The 19,702-nt window shown below is 38.4% G+C and overlaps 1 protein-coding gene across 8 annotated transcripts in view; it reads right to left on the reverse strand.

Annotated features, from left to right (window-relative positions):
* CEP128 (centrosomal protein 128) overlaps positions 1–19,702 on the reverse strand; it is a 455,276-nt gene that overhangs the window by 287,844 nt on the left and 147,730 nt on the right. For all 8 annotated transcript variants that reach the window (XM_089908039.1, XM_089908032.1, XM_089908034.1 and 5 more), the window contains 2 exons: positions 15,640–16,290; positions 11,545–11,709 (listed from right to left, as the gene is read on the reverse strand). In XM_089908039.1, coding sequence (XP_089764165.1) covers positions 11,545–11,709; positions 15,640–16,290 — 816 coding nt within the window. The remainder of the gene's footprint in view (positions 1–11,544; positions 11,710–15,639; positions 16,291–19,702) is intronic.

Genomic DNA, 19,702 nt, shown 5'->3' on the forward strand with positions numbered 1-19,702 from the left:
ATCAGGAAGAAATAGAAAATATGAACAGACCAATCACAAGCACTGAAATTGAAATTGTGATGAAAAATCTTCCAACAAACAAAAGCCCAGGACCAGATGGCTTCACAGGCAAATTCTATCAAACATTTAGAGAAGAGCTAACACCTATCCTTCTCAAACTCTTCCAAAATATAGCAGAGGGAGGAACACTCCCAAACGCATTCTACGAGGCCACCATCACCCTGATACCAAAACCAGACGAGGATGTCACAAAGAAAGAAATCTACAGGCCAATATCACTGATGAACACAGATGCAAAAATCCTCAACAAAATACTAGCAAACAGAATCCAACAGCACATTAAACGGATCATACACCATGATCAAGTGGGGTTTATTCCAGGAATGCAAGGATTCTTCAATATACGCAAGACAATCAACATGATACACCATATTAACAAATTGAAGGAGAAAACCCATATGATCATCTCAATAGATGCAGAGAAAGCTTTCGACAAAATTCAACACCCATTTATGATAAAAACCCTGCAGAAAGTAGGCATAGAGGGAACTTTCCTCAACATAATAAAGGCCATATATGACAAATCCACAGCCAACATCATCCTCAATGGTGAAAAACTGAAAGCATATCCACTAAGATCATGAAGAAGACAAGGTTGGCCACTCTCACCACTCTTATTCAACATAGTTTTGGAAGTTTTAGCCACAGCAGTCAGAGAAGAAAAGGAAATAAAAGGAATCCAAATCGGAAAAAAAGAAGTAAAGCTGTCACTATCTGCAGATGACAGGATACTATACATAGAGAATCCTAAAGATGCTACCAGAAAACTACTAGAGCTAATCAATGAATTTGGGAAAGTAGCAGGATACAAAATTAATGCACAGAAATCTCTGGCATTCCTATATACTAATGATGAAAAATCTGAAAGTGAAATCAAGAAAACACTCCCATTTACCATTGCAACAAAAAGAATAAAATACCTAGGAATAAACCTACCTAAGGAGACAAAAGACCTATATGAAGAAAATTATAAGACACTGATGAAAGAAATTAAAGATGACACAAACAGATGGAGAGATATACCATGTTCTTGCATGGGAAGAATCAACATTGTGAAAATGACTCTACTACCCAAAGCTATCTACAGAGTCAAAGCAATCTACAGATTCAATGCAATCCCTATCAAACTACCACTGGCATTTTTCACAGAACTAGAACAAAAAATTTCACAATTTGTATGGAAACAAAAAAGACCCCGAATAGCCAAAGCAATCTTGATAACAAAAAACAGAGCTGCAGGAATCAGGCTCCCTGACTTCAGACTATACTACAAAGCTACAGTAATCAAGACAGTATGGTACTGGCACAAAAACAGAAAGGTAGATAAAAGGAACAGGATAGAAAGCCCAGAGATAAACCCATGCACATATGGTCACCTTATCTTTGATAAAGGAGGCAGGAATGTACAGTGGAGAAAGGACAGCCTCTTCAATAAGTGGTTCTGGGAAAACTGGACAGGTACATGTAAAAGTATGAGATTAGATCACTCCCTAACACCATACCCAAAAATAAGATCAAAATGGCTTAAAGACCTAAATGTAAGCTCAGAAACTATCAAACTCTTAGAGGGAAACATAGGCAGGACACTCTATGACATAAATCACAGCAAGATCCTTTTTGACCCACCTCCTAGAGAAATGGAAATAAAAACAAAAATAAACAAATGGGACCTAATGAAACTTCAAAGCTTTTGCACAGCAAAGGAAACCATAAACAAGACCAAAAGACAACCCTCAGAATGGGAGAAAATATTTGCAAATGAAGCAACTGACAAAGGATTAATCTCCAAAATTTATAAGCAGCTCATGCAGCTTTATAACAAGAACACAAATAACCCAATCCAAAAATGGGCAGAAGACCTAAATAGACATTTCTCCAAAGAAGATATACAGACTGCCAACAAACACATGAAAGAATGCTCAACATCACTATTCATTAGAGAAATGCAAATCAAAACTACAATGAGATATCATCTCACACCAGTCAGAATGGCCACCATCAAAAAATCTAGAAACAGGGCTTGCCTGGTGGCGCAGTGGTTGAGAGTCTGCCTGCCGATGCAGGGGACACAGGTTCGTGCCTCGGTCCGGGAAGATCCCACATGCCGCGGAGCGGCTGGGCCCGTGAGCCATGGCCGCTGAGCCTGCGCGTCCAGAGCCTGTGCATCCGGAGCCTGTGCTCCGAAACGGGAGAGGCCACAGCAGTGAGAGTCCCGCGTACCGCAAAAAAAAAAAAAAAAATCTAGAAACAATAAATGCTGGAGAGGGTATGGAGAAAAGGGAACCCTCTTGCACTGTTGGTGGGAATGTAAATTGATATAGCCACTGTGGAGAACAGTATGGAGGTCCCTTAAAAAACTACAAATAGAACTACCATATGACCCAGCAATCCCACTGCTGGGCATGTACCCTGAGAAAACCATAATTCAAAAAGAGTCATGTACCAAAATGTTCATTGCAGCTCTATTTACAATAGCCCGGAGATGGAAACAACCCAAGTGTCCATCATTGGATGAATGGATAAAGAAGATGTGGCACATATATACAATGGACTATAACTCAGCCATAAAAAGAAACAAAATTGTGCTACTTGTAATGAGGTGGATAGACCTAGAGTCTGTCATACAGAGTGAAGTAAGTCAGAAAGAGAAAGACAAATACCATATGATAACACATATATATGGAATTTAAGGGGAAAAAATGTCATGAAGTAAAACAGGAATACAGACACAGACCTACTAGAGAATGGACTTGAGGATATGGGGAGGGGGAAGGGTAAACTGTGACAAAACGAGAGAGAGGCATGGACATATGTACACTAGCAAACGTAAGGTACATAGCTAGTGGGAATCAGCCGCATTGCACAGGGAGATCAGCTCGGTGCTTTGTGACCACCTGGAGGGGTGGGATAGGGACGGTGGGAGGGAGACACAGGAGGGAAGAGATATGGGAACATATGTATATATATAACTGATTCATTTTGTTGTAAAGCAGAAACTAACACAACATTGTAAAGCAATTATACTCCAATAAAGATGTTAAAAAATAAAAAACAAAAAAACATACACACTCATAGAGGGAAGGGAAATGGGGGAGAGACAAAGAGAGTGAGGGGGAGGGAGGGGGAGGGGGAGAGAGAGGGAGACTGAATGTACATACATATCCATAGGTTATTGATATTTTTTATCTCCATGTAAACATATGTGTACGTACTTGCGTGTATACACACCTATCTCTTCAACCACAATTTACTTATAAATTACCTACCATGGGCTTCCCTGGTGGCGCAGTGGTTCAGAGTCCGCCTGCCGATGCAGGGGACGTGGGTTCGTGCCCCGGTCCAGAAAGATCCCACATGCCGCGGAGCAGCTAGGCCAGTGAGCCATGGCTTCTAAGCCTGCCCGTCCAGAGCCTGTACTCCACAACGGGAGAGGCCACAACAGTGAAAGGCCCACGTATCGCAAAAAAAATTACCTACCATGTGTCAGTTTCTCGGCCTCGTCTTGGAGATAAAAAAAACAACCAAGACTTGGTTCCTGTCTTCAAATAGCAAACATAATTACAAACCTGCCCACCTGTTTGGTTTGCTTAACAAACATGCCTGCAATATCACTTGCTGATAGAAATGCCAGCTCTTCCCACATCGGTGCCTCTTTGTGGACCATCATCTCAAGTGATTCAACACAGTCGGGCTGTAAACTTCCAATCAGCATAGTTCCACAGTAAGTCTTACTCCCAGTTCCCTGGCCCTTAATACCTGACACATTATTGGGTAGTTAATCAATGCTTGCTGATTTATTGCTGGGCTGAACCATTAACTGGCATCTATTTGGTAACAAAACAATAACAAAATAATGGCAGCTGCTAATCGATACCTTATCAGGTATCAGAAATTCAGCCAAGCACTTTATATACATTTTCACATTTAATTCAATAATAGAGTTTATTATTACACCTGTTTTAAGAATGATATAACTGAGGCTTTGAGTTTTGTTTTGCTTTTTGAATTTTATTTATTTTTTTATACAGCAGGTTATTAGATATCGATTTTATACACATTAGTGTATACATGTCAATCCCAATCTCCCAATTCATCACACCACCACCACCACCCTACTGCCGCTTTCCCCCCTTGGTGTCCATACGTTTGTTGTCTACATCCGTGTCTCTATTTCTGCCCTGCAAACCGGTTCATCTGTACCATTTTTCTAGGGTCTTTAGATTGATCCACGTATCTACAAATGACCCAATTTCATTCCTTTTTATGGCTGAGTAATATTCCATTGCATATATGTACCACATCTTCTTTATCCGTTCATCTGTCGATGGGCATTTAGGTTGCTTCCATGACCTGGCTATTGTAAATAGTGTTGCAGTGAACATTGGGGTACATGTGTCTTTTGGAATTATGGTTTTCTCAGGGTATATGCCGAGTAGTGGGATTGCTGGGTCATACAGTAATTCTATTTTTAGTTTTTTAAGGAAGCTCCATACTGTTCTCCATAGTGGCTGTATCAATTTACATTCCCACCAACAGTGCAAGAGTGTTCCCTTTTCTCCACACCCTCTCCAGCATTTATTGTTTGTAGATTTTCTGATGATGCCCATTCTAACTGGAGTGAGGTGATACGTCATTGTAATTTTGATTTGCATTTCTGTAATAGTGATATTGAGCAGCTTTTCATGTGCTTCTTGGCCATCTGTATGTCTTCTTTGGAGAAATGTCTATTTAGGTCTTCTGCCCATTTTTTTATTGGGTTGTATTTTTAATATTGAGCTGCATGAGCTGTTTACATATTTTGGAGATTAATCCTTTGTCCATTGATTCGTTTGCAAATAGTTTTTCCCATTCTGACGGTTGTCTTTTCGTCTTATTTGTAGTATCCTTTGCTTTGCAAAAGCTTTTAAGTTTCATTAGGTCCCATTTGTTTACTTTTGTTTTTATTTCCATTACTCTAGGAGGTGGATCAAAAAAGATCTTGCTGTGATTTATGTCAAAGAGTGTTCTTCCTATGTTATCCTCTAAGAGTTTTATAGTGTCTGGTCTGGTCTTACATTTAGGTCTCGAATCCATTTTGAGTTTATTTTTGTGTATGGTGTTAGGAAGTGTTCTAATTTCATTCTTTTACATGTAGCTGTCCAGTTTTCCCAGCACCACTTATTGAAGAGACTGTCTTTTCTCCATTGTATATGCTTGCCTCCTTTGTCATAGATTAGTTGACCATAGGTGCATGGGTTTATCTCTGGGCTTTCAATCCTGTTCCACTGAGCTATATTTCTGTTTTTGTGCCAGTACTATATTGTCTTCATTACTGTAGCTTTGTAGTATAGTGTGAAGTCAGGGAGTCTGATTCCTCCAGCTCCGCTTTTTTCCCTCAAGATTGCTTTGGCTATTCGGGGTCTTCTGTGTCTCCATACAGATTTTAAGATTTTTTGCTCTAGTTATGCAAAAAATGCCATTGGTAATTTGATAGGGATTGCATTGAATCTGTAGATTGCTTTGGGTAGTAGAGTCATTTTCACAATGCTGATTCTTCCAATCCAAGAACATGCAGTATCTCTCCATCTGTTGGTATCATCTTTAATTTCTTTCAACAGTGTCTTATAGTTTTCTGCATACAGGTCTTTTGTCTCCCTAGGTAGGTTTATTCCTAGATATTTTACTCTTTTTGTTGCAATGGTAAATGGGAGTGTTTCCTTAATTTTTCTTCAGATTTTTCGTCATTAGTGTATAGGAATCCAAGAGATTTATGTGCAGTGATTTTGTATCCTGCAACTTAACCAAGTTCATTGATTAGCTCTAGTAGTTTTCTGGTGGCATCTCTAGGATTCTCTATGTATAGTATCATGTCATTTGCAAACAGTGACAGTTTTACTTCTTCTTTTCCAATTTGTATTTCTTTTTCTTCTCTGACTGCCACGGTCAGGACTTCCAAAACTATGTCGAATAACAGTGGCGAGAGTGGACTTCCTTGTCTTGTTCCTGATCTTAGTGGAAATGCTTTTAGTTTTTCACCACTGAGCATGATGTTTGCTGTAGGTTTGTCATATATGGCCTTTATTATGTTGAGGTAGGTTCCCTCTATGCCTACTTTCTGCAGGGTTTTTATCATAAATGGGTGTTGAATTTTCTCAAAAGCTTTTTCTGAATCTATTGAGATGATCATATGGTTTTTATTCTTCTATTTGTTAATGTGGTGTATCACATTGTTTGATTTGCATATACTGGAGAATCCTTGCATCCCTGGGATAAATCCCACTTGATCATGGTGTATGATCCTTTTCATGTATTGCTGGCTTCTGTTTGCTAGTATTTTGTTGAGGATTCTTGCATGTATATTCATCAGTGATATTGGTCTGTAATTTTCTTTTTTTGTAGTATCTTTGTCTGGTGCTGGTATCAGGGTGATGGTGGCCTCATAGAATGAGTTTGGGGGTGTTCCTTCCTCTGAAATTTTTTGGAAGAGTTTGAGAAGGATGGGTGTTAGCTCTTCTCTAAATGTTTGATAGAATTCACCTGTGAGTTTCTATTTCTTCCTGGTTCAGTCTGGGAAGGTTATACCTTTCTAAGAATTTGTCCATTTCTTCCAGGTTGTCCATTTTATTGGCATAGAGTTGCTGGTAGTAGTCTCTTAGGATGCTTTGTATTTCTGCACTGTCTGTTGTAACTTCACCTTTTTCATTTCTAATTTTATTGATTTGAGTCCTCTCCCTCTTTTTCTTGATGAGTCTTGCTAATGGTTTATCAACTTTCTTTATCTTCTCAAAGAACCAGTGTTTAGTTTAATTGATCTTTGCTATTGTTTGCCTTGTTTCTCATTCATTTATTTCTGCTATCATATTTATGATTTCTTTCCTTCTGCTAACTTTGGGTTTCGTTTGTTCTTCATTCTCTAGTTCCTTTAGGTGTAACATTAGATTGTTTACCTGAGATTTTTATTTTCTTGAGGTAGGCTTGTATAGCTATAAACTTCCCTGTTAGAACTGCTTTTGCTGCATCCCATAGGTTTTGGATCATCGTGTTTTCATTGTCATTTGCCTCTAGTATTTTTTGATTTCCTCAGTGACCTCTTTGTTATTTAGTAATGTATTGTTTAGCCTCCATGTGTTTGTGCTTTTTACGTTTTTTTCCCTGTAATTGATTTCTAATCTCATAGCATTGTGGTCAGAAAAGATGCTTGATATGATTTCAATTTTCTTAAATTTATTGAGGTTTGATTTGTGACCCAAGATGTGATCTATCCTGGAGGATGTTCCATGCGCACTTGAGAAGAAAGTGTAATCTGTGGTTTTTGGATGGAAGGTCCTATAAATGTCAATTAAATCTATCTGGTCTATTGTGTCATTTAAAGCCTGTGTTTTCTTATTAATTTTCTGTTTGGATGATCTGTCCATTGGCATAAGTAAGGTGTTAAAGTCCCCCATTATTACTGTGTTACTGTCGACTTCATCTTTCAGAGCTGTTAGCAGTTGCCTTATGTATTGAGGTGCTCCTATATTGGGTGCATATATATTTATAATTGTTATATCTTCTTCTTGGGTTGATCCCTTGATCATTATGTAGTGTCCTTCCTTGTCTCTTGTAACATTCTTTAAAGTCTATTTTATCTGATATGAGTATTGCCGCTCCAGCTTTCTTTTGATTTCCCTTTGCATGGAGTATCTTTCTCTATCCTCTCACTTTCAGTCTGAATGTGTCCCTAGGTCTGAAGTGGGTCTCTTGTAGACAGCATATATATGGGTCTTGCTTTTGTATCCATTCAGCAAGACTGTGTCTTTTGGTTGGAGCATTTAATCCATTCACATTTAAGGTAATTATCAATATGTATGTTCCTATTACCATTTTTAACATTGTTTTGGGCTTGTTTTTGTAGGTACTTTTCTTCTCTTGTCTTTCCCACTTAGAGAAGTTCCTTTAGCATTTGTTGTAGAGCTGGTTTGGTGGTGCTGAATTCTCTTAGCTTTTGCTTGTCTGTAAAGCTTTTGATTTCTCCATCGAATCTGAATGAGATCCTTGCAGGGTAATCTTGCTTGTAGGTTCTTCCCTTTCATCACTTTAAGTATATCATGCCGCTCTCTTCTGGCTTCTAGAGTTTCTGCTGATAAATCAGCTGTTAACCTTATGGGAGTTCCCTTGTATGTTGTCATTTTTCCCTTGCTGCTTTCAATAATTTTTCTTTGTCTTTAATTTTGCCAATTTGATTACTATGAGTCTCGGTGTGTTTCTCCTTGGGTATTTCCTGTATAGGACTCTCTACACTTCCTGGACTTGGGTGGCTATTTCCTTTCCCATGTTAGGGAAGTTTTTGACTATAATCTCTTCAAATATTTTCTCGGGTCCTGTCTCTCTCTCTTCTCCTTCTGAGACCCCTATAATGTGAATATTGTTGTTTTTAATGTTGTCCCAGGGTCTCTGAGACTGTCCTCAGTTCTTTTCATTCTTTTTTCTTTATTTTTCTCTGCAGTAATTATTTCCACTATTTTATCTTCCAGGTCACTTATCCATTCTTCTGCCTCAGTTATACTGCTATTGATTCCTTCTATTGTAGTTTTCATTTCAGTTATTGTGTTGTTCATCTCTGTTTGTTTGTTCTTTAATTCTTCTAGATCTTTGTTAAACATTTCTTGCATCTTCTCGATCTTTGCCTCCATTCTTTCTCTGAGGTCCTGGAGCATCTTCACTATCATTATTCTGAATTCTTTTTCTGGAATGTTGCCTATCTCCACTTCATTTAGTTGTTTTTCTGGGGTTTTATCTTCTTCCTTCATCTGGTACATAGCTCTGTGCCTTTTCATCTTGTCTATCTTTCTGTGAATGTGTTTTTTGTTCCACAGGCTACATGACTGTAGTTCTTCTTGCTTCTGCTGTCTTGTCTCTCAAGGCTTTGAGTTTTAAGCAACTTGCCTAATGCCACACAGCTAGAAAATGATTTATACTCAAAGTTCTGTCTATAGCCACTAATTCTATACTACTTTCTGAAGAGAATGGCCCTATCTGTAGATGACTGAACCCAGTGAAACTTCGATTCATAGCTAACTATACTAAAAAAACAGGCCAACACAAACCACTAAGTCAATCAAAACTACATAGCAATCATGTACACAAAAAGTATTAAAGAAAAGCAAGCATATACGCTGTGTATATTTATATATGTGTGTGTGTCTATGTATCCTTAAGATTATTTACCATTTTAGACGTCATAGACATCTTTTCTCTGCATTAGGATCCATTATCATTGACTATATAGTTTTAACAACTGAAAGGCGATTTTGCTTTTAATGATCCCACTAGAAGCTTTCAACTGCAGATCTGTGTCTTATCTATTGATATATTCCACCCCCAGCATCCAGCACAATGCCTGCCACATACTAGATTGTCAGTACATAGCAGAGGAATACAGTAGTCCCCCATTATCTGCGAGGGATATGTTCCACGACCCCCAGGGGATGCCTAAAACTGAAGATAGTACCAAACCCTATACATATTATACATACATACCTATGATAATTTAGTTTAGAAATCAGGCACAGTAAGAGATTACCAACAATAACTAATAATGAAACAGAACAACTGTAACAATATACTGTAATAAAAGTTATGTGAATGTGGTCTCTCTCTCTCAAAATATCTTACTGTACTGTATTCACCCCTCTTGTGATGATAAGAGACGATACAATGCCTACATAAAATGTGATGAGATGAAATGAATGAGGTAGGCATTGTGACATAGCATTAAACTACTTCTGACCTTCTGATAATACCTCAGAAGGAGGATCACCTGCTTTGGGTGATCCTGGATCATCAAGCCATGATGATGTGGATGGTTGGATGTTAGGAGCAGAGGACTGAGATAGGTGGGGATCACGGGTGTTAGAAAGTGGGACAGCTCAAGATTTCATTATGCTACTCAGAACAAAGTGCAGTTTAAAACTTATGAATTATTTCTGGAATTTTCCATTTAATCTTTCTGGACTGCAACTGGTCCAAATTTGGTAATTTCAGTTACCATGGCAGGTAACTGAAACAATGGAAAGGGAAACCACTAATAAGGGGGGACTACTGTACAATCATTAAATTTTAAAACTCTTTTCTAAGGTGAATGTTCCACTTATATGAATGTATGACAATGCATACATACCTGGAACGTCACAGATAGTGGAGAAGCATTTATTTTAAGCAGAACAAGGTAAACTTTCAACATAAAATTTCCCCCACTCTTTCTTAAATGCAAATAATTAAACACAAAACATGTTAATACAATCTTCTGGCTAACTTTTAATTATGGAAAAGTTGGAAAATTTAGTATTATCTTCAAAGCAACTACACCCTGGCAACAGATACATTAATTATGTGTGAACATTAGACTTAGTCAAAACAAAGCATGACATAAGAACTAAATCACAATTGTCAAGATTGTAGGCCTGAATTTAGCAACTTAAGCACATTTAATCATAAACTCCAAACTAACTTAAATTTTATTTCCTTGATTTTAACAATTACTAGAAAGGTAAAAAATATATACAAAATACAGTGAAACAACAAAAAGAGGAAAAGATGAGCAAAGCATGAAGAATGTTTCTTCTAGAGGTTGATGACACCCCACCCAGTGATATTTCCTTCAACAAAGATGTTAGTTAGTAACCCTTATCAAGAACAGGAGTCATCTGGCCCAGTCTATCCTGCCTTATCCTATTATCCATATGTTAATAGTCTTTTTTTTTCTATTTGACTTCTATCACACTCCAATGCAAATCCTTTTAGGAAGTTGGTAAAGACATAGAATGCAAATTTAAGTATTCTGTCTTCTGTTCTTAGTTGACTTTTGGCCACAAAAGTAGTGACTCTAGAAGTCCCTAGTATTCTACCCAATGCCTGGTATATAGCAGACACCCCCCAAATTTTACACATCTACTGATAGGAAAGCAGTGAGCCTGCTGGGAACATTCCAAGGTTGCCAACCTTCTTAAGTTTCAGTCTCTTTAACTGCAAAAATGAGCAAAATAGTATTGATTTCATAACATGACTATGAGCATTAAAAGTGCCTAGTGCACAGTGACCACCTCATCTATTATATATTGTATTTTGAACCTCAGTTTCCTCATAGGTTAACAGGGATCAATAAAATCTAACCCAAAGAGTTGTGAGAATTCAATGAGTACACATATGTAAATCAATTGGCATAAATACTTGCCATAAAGTAGGTCTTCAATAAACCATAATTCCTTTCTTTGCTACCTTGCCTCTAAATGCCTATTTTAAGATCCAGAAGAAATTTAAAATCAAAAGTATTAGAAGGTTACTAGTTGGTTGAAAGAATAAAAATCACAGCATTCTAATAAACTTCTATGATGTCTTCTGGCACCAATACAAATTGCTATTAAAGCCTAACAATTAGCATTTAGTAGTACATAAACTATGTTCTAGGAGAAACACTAGAAGAAATTCAAAAAAGTCTTTTAAATTAGAGTTCATTCACATTTTTACCTTTTCTTCTAGTTGGTCCTTCAAACACTGGTACTTTAGCTTCAGTTTTTTGTTCTCATTTTCATTCTGAGTTAATTCCTCTGTCAGCCTGTCATACTGTGATTTCAACTTCTCTAGCTGAGAACACTGGACTTTAGCCATATTCTTATCTTCTAAGCTTTCTGCCTGAGAGAAAAAGGAGAAAAGAGAAAGTCCACTGGCCACAGACAAGCTGTACACAAAACAAATTCCACATTATATCAGTGGGCAAACACTTTGAGATTTTACTACCTCTAAGCGTTCACACATAAACATACACGCAAAGGAAACATTCTTTGCATGTGGTCAATCTCTCCTTAGCATTCACTGAGCAACCAATTAAGTGACAGGTACTCTACTAGGTGCTGAAGATAACAGGCATGAACCATAAAAGAGACAGATGCAACAGTCAATTCTGACAACGATGAACAAGAAGTGCTTAATAAAGGTGCAAGCAGAGGTACGTGCAACCCAAAGAAGGGACACTAACTGCTGAGAGGGGAAGGGTTATTAGAGAAATGTCCCCATAAGGATATAGTATGGGACATTACTGCCTGATTAGTCTCCTCATCTATAAAAGGAGCTTAACAATATTCCTATTCAAGCTACACTCTCGTTTTTGTGAAAGGCTTGCGTATTTTTTGTACAATGTAATTATTAATACCACTCTTGTGGGGCTAAAAAGATTATGGATCAGAGTAGCCAAAAAACTATAAATAACTTAATATGAAAGAGTTTACCAGTGATTATTTCAGTACCAATAGTGCAATAAAGTACCTCGTTTTCATTTATTATTTGGAATATAACCAGAATCAGCTTTAAAAAAAAACAACAGGAATAATCTGTGGATGGGATTCAATAAGGATTTGCCAGGCACGTGAAGTTAAAGACTTAAAATAACAACAATGTAAATACTGACTGTATGTCAGGCACTGCTCTAAGACCTTTTCGTACAGTTGTCCCTCATTCCATCCTCACCACAACCTGACTAGGGAGACACTGTTATTGTCTCCTGTTTTGAAATTGAAGCAGAACAACACTAATCATTTGCCGAAGGGTATGTAGTGAGTAAAGCAGAGCCAGGATTTGAACGCAGGAATTCTCTCTACTGTCCATGTTTTCAGCTGCTCTGCCTCACTGCCTTTAAAAGGACGTATATCGTACGGTTTTAAAAACCAGCTGGGTGCAACTTGCAATGTTAACTAGTTACACCTACCAGTTACTGACAGCCTGTAAGCACCCACATAGAATCTGTTTAAATTACATGTTTCAATGCCTAAAATATATTTGTTTCTTTCCTTTGTATAAGTTTATTATATGTATATAATCAAGTACATAGGAACGTAATCGCTGGAAGCAATTTCCCAAAAGGAAGAAGTTTTGTGAGTTTCAGACAAGAATCTATACCTTATTCACCCCACAAATTTCAGCTAAGACTTGATGCCACTTTGAGTTAACAAAAGAACTGATGTTTTTAATGAGGAATCCTGTATTCACTACCCAAAAATAAACTTACAAAATAAAGTCTCTTATCAGGAAAATTGTTCATTATTTTAAATTTCAGTAGAATACTTAGCATTTTTTGTGTCTTATAAAAAGTGTAGGTATAGACAGTTTTCCCCCAAGGCCAGTGGTGTCTGGGCCAGCTCATAGAGACACTCACGAACCAACTGTGCTCATCTCTTCCCAACTCTGCCTCCAGTGATGTTGTTTGATAGCTTGAAACCAGCCAAATGGGGGGTTTTATACTGCTGAACTTGGCAAATGCTACAAATCAGGGTTCCCCTCTTTGCCCCCGGAGAACCTATTTTTAAAACAGCACAGTAATGCCTAAGTTTGACTAAGAACTTACTTCTTCTTGTAGTTTCATTATTACATTTACATTTCATTTTAGGGTTTACAAAGTGATATAACACTCAAAAAAACCCTGTGACAGAGAAAGACATTACTGTTTCCATTCTACTGATGAAGTACAAAAAGGTTAAGTAACTTGACCAAGATCATATGGCCAGCAAATGGCAAAAATACAGAACTCCACCCTTGGTCTTCTGATTCCAATAAGGGCTCCTACAAAATTATTTTTGTTGAAATCATAATAAGGTGATAACCCAATATCCTTCAAATATTAATAGCAGCTAGAGTATTTCATAAAAATAGTTTACATTTAAATTTAAAAACAGGCATGAGGGCATCCCTGGTGGCGCAGTGGTTGAGAGTCCGCCTGCCAATGCAGGGGACGCAGGTTCGTGCCCTGGTCCGGGAGGATCCCACGTGCCATGGAGCGGCTGGGCCCATGAGCCATGGCCGCTGAGCCTGCGCGTCCGGAGCCTGTGCTCCGCAACGGGAGAGGCCACAGCAGTGAGAGGCCTCGGTACCGCAAAAAAAAAAAAAAAAAACAGGCATGAGAAGGGTAGATCTAGATGGGGAAAAATATAACTTCTGCAGAGAAAAAAATATGGGTAATGTATCACACTTATTAGACTCAGAAAAAGTAACAGATTAAGGTGAAGCCAAAAGACAAAGAAATGTAACATTTACAGAGCTATTTATCTAAAGCCCTCTTATACATAAATCAGTATATTAAATCTTCGATGACAACCATTGCTATCAACTCCTGTTAATTAATATAAATGAGTCAAAAGTACGGAATTATATTCATAAAATAGCATGAGGTGGGGCTGTTCCTATGGGTAACTTATTCGGTTTAAGAGAAGAGTACTGGGCTTTCACGATCTCTGGTTCTCCTGTTAAGCTCGTATGCTTCTTTTGTACCACATTATAGAGTAACTATAATATCCCTCCGCATCTCAGTCTTCCGAATTAAAAAAAAAATCTAAAGTTTTTGGAGAATCTACAGAATAGTTCTAAACGGTGTCTTCTTTATATACAGGTAATTTCTTAAAGCTTTATTGTCACCTCACTATACACAAATACAAAGCACTTCCTTTGGATGAGGAAAGCAATTTTACCACATTACAGGGAAAGAGCCAAACCAGACAGATCACAAAGCAAGTCAGCAGCAAATCCTTTGATTTCTAGCTTTTCAAACATTTTAACCCAACATCCACGGAACATGTTCTGTATGTCTCAAACATCATGCTAGACGCCATAAGAGGATACAAAAATGGCTAAGACCTGCTACCTGCCCCTCTGGAGATGTATGAAGACACAACAAACAACACCATGATATAAGGCAGCCTAAATGTGCTGTACTAGCAGTTCCAAAAAAGAGCTATGGAAACACAGAGAATAGAAAGATTTATCCCAACCTCAGTTGAGATATATGCCATCTTCAGTGAATCCATAAAAGAAGTGAAAAATTAATTGGGCCTTGAAAGATTAGGTAGCCTTTTTCCTCCTGCAGATTGAGGGAAAAGACAATCCAGTCCTCATGGTGTTTTCATACTAATAAACGGAGATTAAAAAATTAAAAATATGGAATCTATATATGATGAGGAGTGCTATGGAGAAAAACTAAAGCAGGAAGGAGGGATAGATTTATCACACTCCTGACAATCATGTTATGAAATGATTCCCCTGCATGGTGATAAATGCTAATACCATTAGATCTTGCAATATTTCCCCAAATGTAAGATCTCAATTATGCATTTACCCAGGCAACTTTGATTTGGAAAAGAAGGGGTAAATCTCAAAAGCCTTGGGTTTACAAAACCCATAAGCTGATCCACTTTAGTTACCATACCAATAAGGACCATGGTTATAGCTTCTATGGCCTTGACAAGTCTTTGCCTTTTATATTTTAGGAGATCATAAATGTTGAATGAGGGCACGTTTCAGGTCCACGACTTACTGCCGCCTCTGCCTTTCCTGAACTCCCAAAATAGCTAAACGTTCTTTTTAAAGGGCTTCAGTGCTCTGAACTAGGTGCTTCCAGGTGGCTGCTATAACTCATTTCAACCTGGCCGAACAGGCATGAATAAGCCTCTTTATTGTTAGTTCTATCTTCCCTTCAGTGCTTGGGAATACAGAATGATCTCTAAAAGTTTACGCTTTATTAACTTCATGAGCCACCAGAAAATTTCCTCCAGTATCATCAGGATAATTCAGTGCGGGTACCTTCAGTGTCCTAATATGATTCTCGGCCTCACTCTTTTCTTTCTTGAAGTGCTTCATCAGCTCCTGGATACTCTGTTCATGTTTAGTTTTCATACTCTGCAATGAGAATGTGAGATCTTCCAGCTCCCTCTGGTGAACATCTCTTTCCAGCTTTAACTGTGTAACGATTGTAGCTGTTTCTTCGTCTTTGGATTTTGCCTGTGTCTTGAGGTCAGAGAGGTTCTTGAGTACCTCTTTCCTGGCTCTCTGTTCCTCTGCCAATTTATTGGCGAGATCTGCCCGGATGGCACTCAAGTCCTTGATGGCCTCTTGCATCTCAAGAAGCTGAGCTTGGTCCTTGGCCTGGCTCTCCTTCAGCGCTGCAATTTCTTCCTCCAGGTGCGCTTTCTCAGCTTTCATCTGGCTTTGAATCTTACTCTGCGTTTTCAATTCACTTTCTAGCCTATGGATGGTATCCAGGGAATCCCTGACTTCTAGTTCAAGGTCAGCTTGATGAGACTTAACATCACTTAGTTTCTGCTCCTTACAGTGAAGCTCCTCCTCTTGAAGGGCGCGCCTGGTTAGCACATCATTCAATTCCTTTCGAAGATTCTCTATTTGTTGTAACGCTGCATAAAGCTGGCTTTTCAATTCATCCTTTTCTTTTAGAATCTATTGGGTTAGGAACAGAAAGCAAAAATTACTGTAAAATTCACCATATACACTGCCAGAAAACAAAAATAAGGTTTAAGCCACAAGGAGAAGAAAACTTCATAAAATAATATTTTGTACTTCTTTCTGGTTTTTTAATGAAAAATACTTTTTAGGCTAGAAAAAGGAAGAAAAGTACAATTGCTCTGAAGTAGTACCACACTGAGACATATGTTTCAGATTTTCATCACCAAAACATATCAATCCATGATCATAAATAATTATTTAAATGTAAGATAAAATTGATCAAAAGAATGGGGGAAAAAAGGCTCCAATTATAATTTACCAGAGGTTGAAATAATACAGTGTTACTTAAAGTAACATGATTTGCATTTCAATGGCACACTTTTTAAAAGGAGAAACCTCAAAACAGATACAAAACAGATTCGGAAGATAATACAGGGAAGCAAACAAATATAATCTACGAAAGGTTTTGGTACAATCAGTCATTATTAATCAAGTAATGTTCACAGTGACAAGAAACACGCCAGTATGTTAACAGGGAGTCTTCAAGTCCCATGAAGGTAGAAATGAGTTTAAGATTAGGAGAGGCTGGGAAAGGACTCACAAGAAAAGTCAAAGGACCAGAAGGCCATCGCCCTCTGCCAGCCTTTTTAGGGGGTTAGGGCTGACACTGAGGGACGACAGCCAAGAGCTAACCTGCTACTACTCACCATCCATCAATGCAAACAAAAAAGCCAGCAGCTAAGGAGGCTGAAACTGTCCCCCCACCCCCGCCCCAACACTGGCACCAAGACCATTTCTGTACCTGGTTACTGATGCCTACCATGGCTTGAACCCGGAAAAAAAAAAAAATTAAGATTCATTTTAGAATTAGAAATAATGAGTTAAGATGCAAACGGTTTCAAGGCATTTTTATACTTGACATTTTACACTGCAGTGTGAAACAATTCATGATAAAATGTAATGAGTCAATCACTCCAAAAAAAAAAAATAGTTTCCTCAAATCCCTCTCATTTTAACGGGGAGAATCAGCATGAAGCTAACATGAGAAATAATAAAAGGAGGGGATTAAGCAGTTGAACTCTGACCAGGAGAACTGAATTTGATTCTCAGTCCAGTCATAAGCAGTTCTATGGCCTTAAAGAAATTATTTATCTTTATAAAGATAGTAATAAAAGCTACATCAAAGGGTTGTGATGAAGACTAGTGGGAAGGGAGAAACAAAAAGTGGGGGTGGGATTTAAGTTCAAGGAGAAACCAGGATCTCAGGGAGGTACTTATGCAAGATAGTGATCAAAGCTGTGAAGAGAGGGGATAACTGATAACCCAATGTCCCTGGATTGAAAAGAGTCTGGAACACAGATGACAGAGTTTACTCTAGGAGAAAGATTTTAACGCAGGAAAAATGGCTAGGAATATAGATAAGCCTAAGGGTGGATGGATTATTTTTCTATTGCAGTGTAACAAATTCCAACAAATTTCGTGGCTTAAAACAACACCCATTTATTATCTCATTGTTTTCCAGAGGTCATAAATCCTGACAAGGTATTCTGCCTCCGGTCTCCTAATGCTAAAAGCAAGGTGTCAGCTAACCTGGGCTTTTAGCTGGAGGCTTTGGGGGGAGAATCCACTTGCAAGTTCATTCACGGTGTTGGAAAAATTTAGTTCTGTGGACCTAGGACATGTTTCCTTGCTAGCTTTGGGCCAGGGGTTTTTCTGAGCTTCTGAAGGCCACCCACACTCCTTGGCTCATGGACTCCTCTGTCTCTGCAGCCAGTAACACCACACTGAACCCTTATCATGTTTTGAATCCTTCTGACTTCCCTTTCTCCCAACAGCCAGAATAATTTATCTGCTTTGAAGGACTCCTGTGATTAGATGAGGTCCATCCAGATAATCTCCTTATCTTAAAATCAACTTGCCAAGTAACATATCATAATCATGGGAGTGATATTTCATCTTATTCACAGGTTCCAGGAGTTAGGCTGACACATCTTTGGGAGGTCACTCTACAAACCACACAAAAGAAGACAAAAACTGACAGAATCCAGTCTTGGCTGTAAGGGTAATGTGGGAGGGACCTTAGAATGAGGGGAGGGTGCATAAATATAGTGACTAATGTTTGGAACAGATAACATAGGCCCCTGGCCCTGAGTTAAGAGACTTCCATGTAGCCCTGAAGATAAAAATCATATTTCCAAGATGGTCCTAGCACATAAAATGTCTTTGATTTCAAAATACCGTAAGGTGGCTTAAACAGCAAGGATATTTATTTTTCTCACATGATGGGAAGACCAGAGATGGGGTGTCTCAAGAAGAGTCCTTCAAAGCTCAGGCTCTGATACTCTACAACTCTCCATGTTTCGCCCTCAGCTTCAGTGTTCCAAATGTTACATCAATTCATGACCAACGTGACAGCCTTTGGGTGGACAGTCTCCGACTATGTTGGTCAAGTTTAGAATTTCTTTGGCAATATAGATACTAAAAGCTAAGTAAGTTCTGTCTATTTTCTTTTGGTTAATGCTTGGCTAGTAGCCATAGCCCAACATTTTGTCTAGACATTGACTCCGAGTCTGAAAATGTCAGTGTCTTAACCGCTACCTCAGTATCCTGGACATTCCCAGGGGCCCTCAGTTGACTAGCCTTTATCTTGCGGGAATTCAAAACAATGGACTTGGGTCTCCTTTGTCTGGCCAGAAGCACTTAAATAGGAGAACTTGAAAGGGGCCTGAAAAATCAGGCTTGTTTTTTTTACCTCATTTAAATTTCTGCTAAGTTTCCTACCTCTCTCTCTTGCTTGGACTAACTTCAGCATGGATAAGCAATTTGGCTTTTCCAACTCCAAATTATCAGATTCAGTAAATGCGGATTATAGATTGCAGATTTTCAGTCTCCCAATGCCCCCAAATGTTGCTCTCTGCTTTTAGACAGATCAGTTTCAACCTATATTTGTCTTTGCCTTCCAGGACTTTTCTGAAGGCTGCAATAAGTACACAACAGACTCCAACATCCTAAAGTTTTTCTACTGGTCACTTAATACCATCCCCTGAAGCACAGCATCAAGGTCCCAAGGTATGACTTCTGATGGTTCAATCAACAGCATGGCAAGGTTTTCCAATTATTCCTTTAGAAAAGTACAATCCTCCCTGTCCTGACCCCACTTCTCCACTTAATCAACGCTACATTTTAGGTTCTTTAACTTATAGCTCCTTACTCCTAGAACTGATGTTTCACATAAGCTTGAATTTCTTCTGATGAGAACAAGGGAAAACTCCAGTTCAAGCTGGCTTAAACTACAAGGTAATTTATTATCATTCCAGGCAGAACTGCTCCACAGTATGTCAAAGCTCTAGATCCACCTCTCTGCACTGCTCTCAGTAGTACCCTCCCTTGGAGTGAGGCTTCATTC

This window comes from Delphinapterus leucas, chromosome 2 (assembly GCF_059928025.1).
Source record: "Delphinapterus leucas isolate spDelLeu-1000000601 "Yukka" chromosome 2, BTC_Dleu_Yukka2, whole genome shotgun sequence".
Classification (NCBI taxonomy): Eukaryota; Metazoa; Chordata; class Mammalia; order Artiodactyla; family Monodontidae; genus Delphinapterus; species Delphinapterus leucas.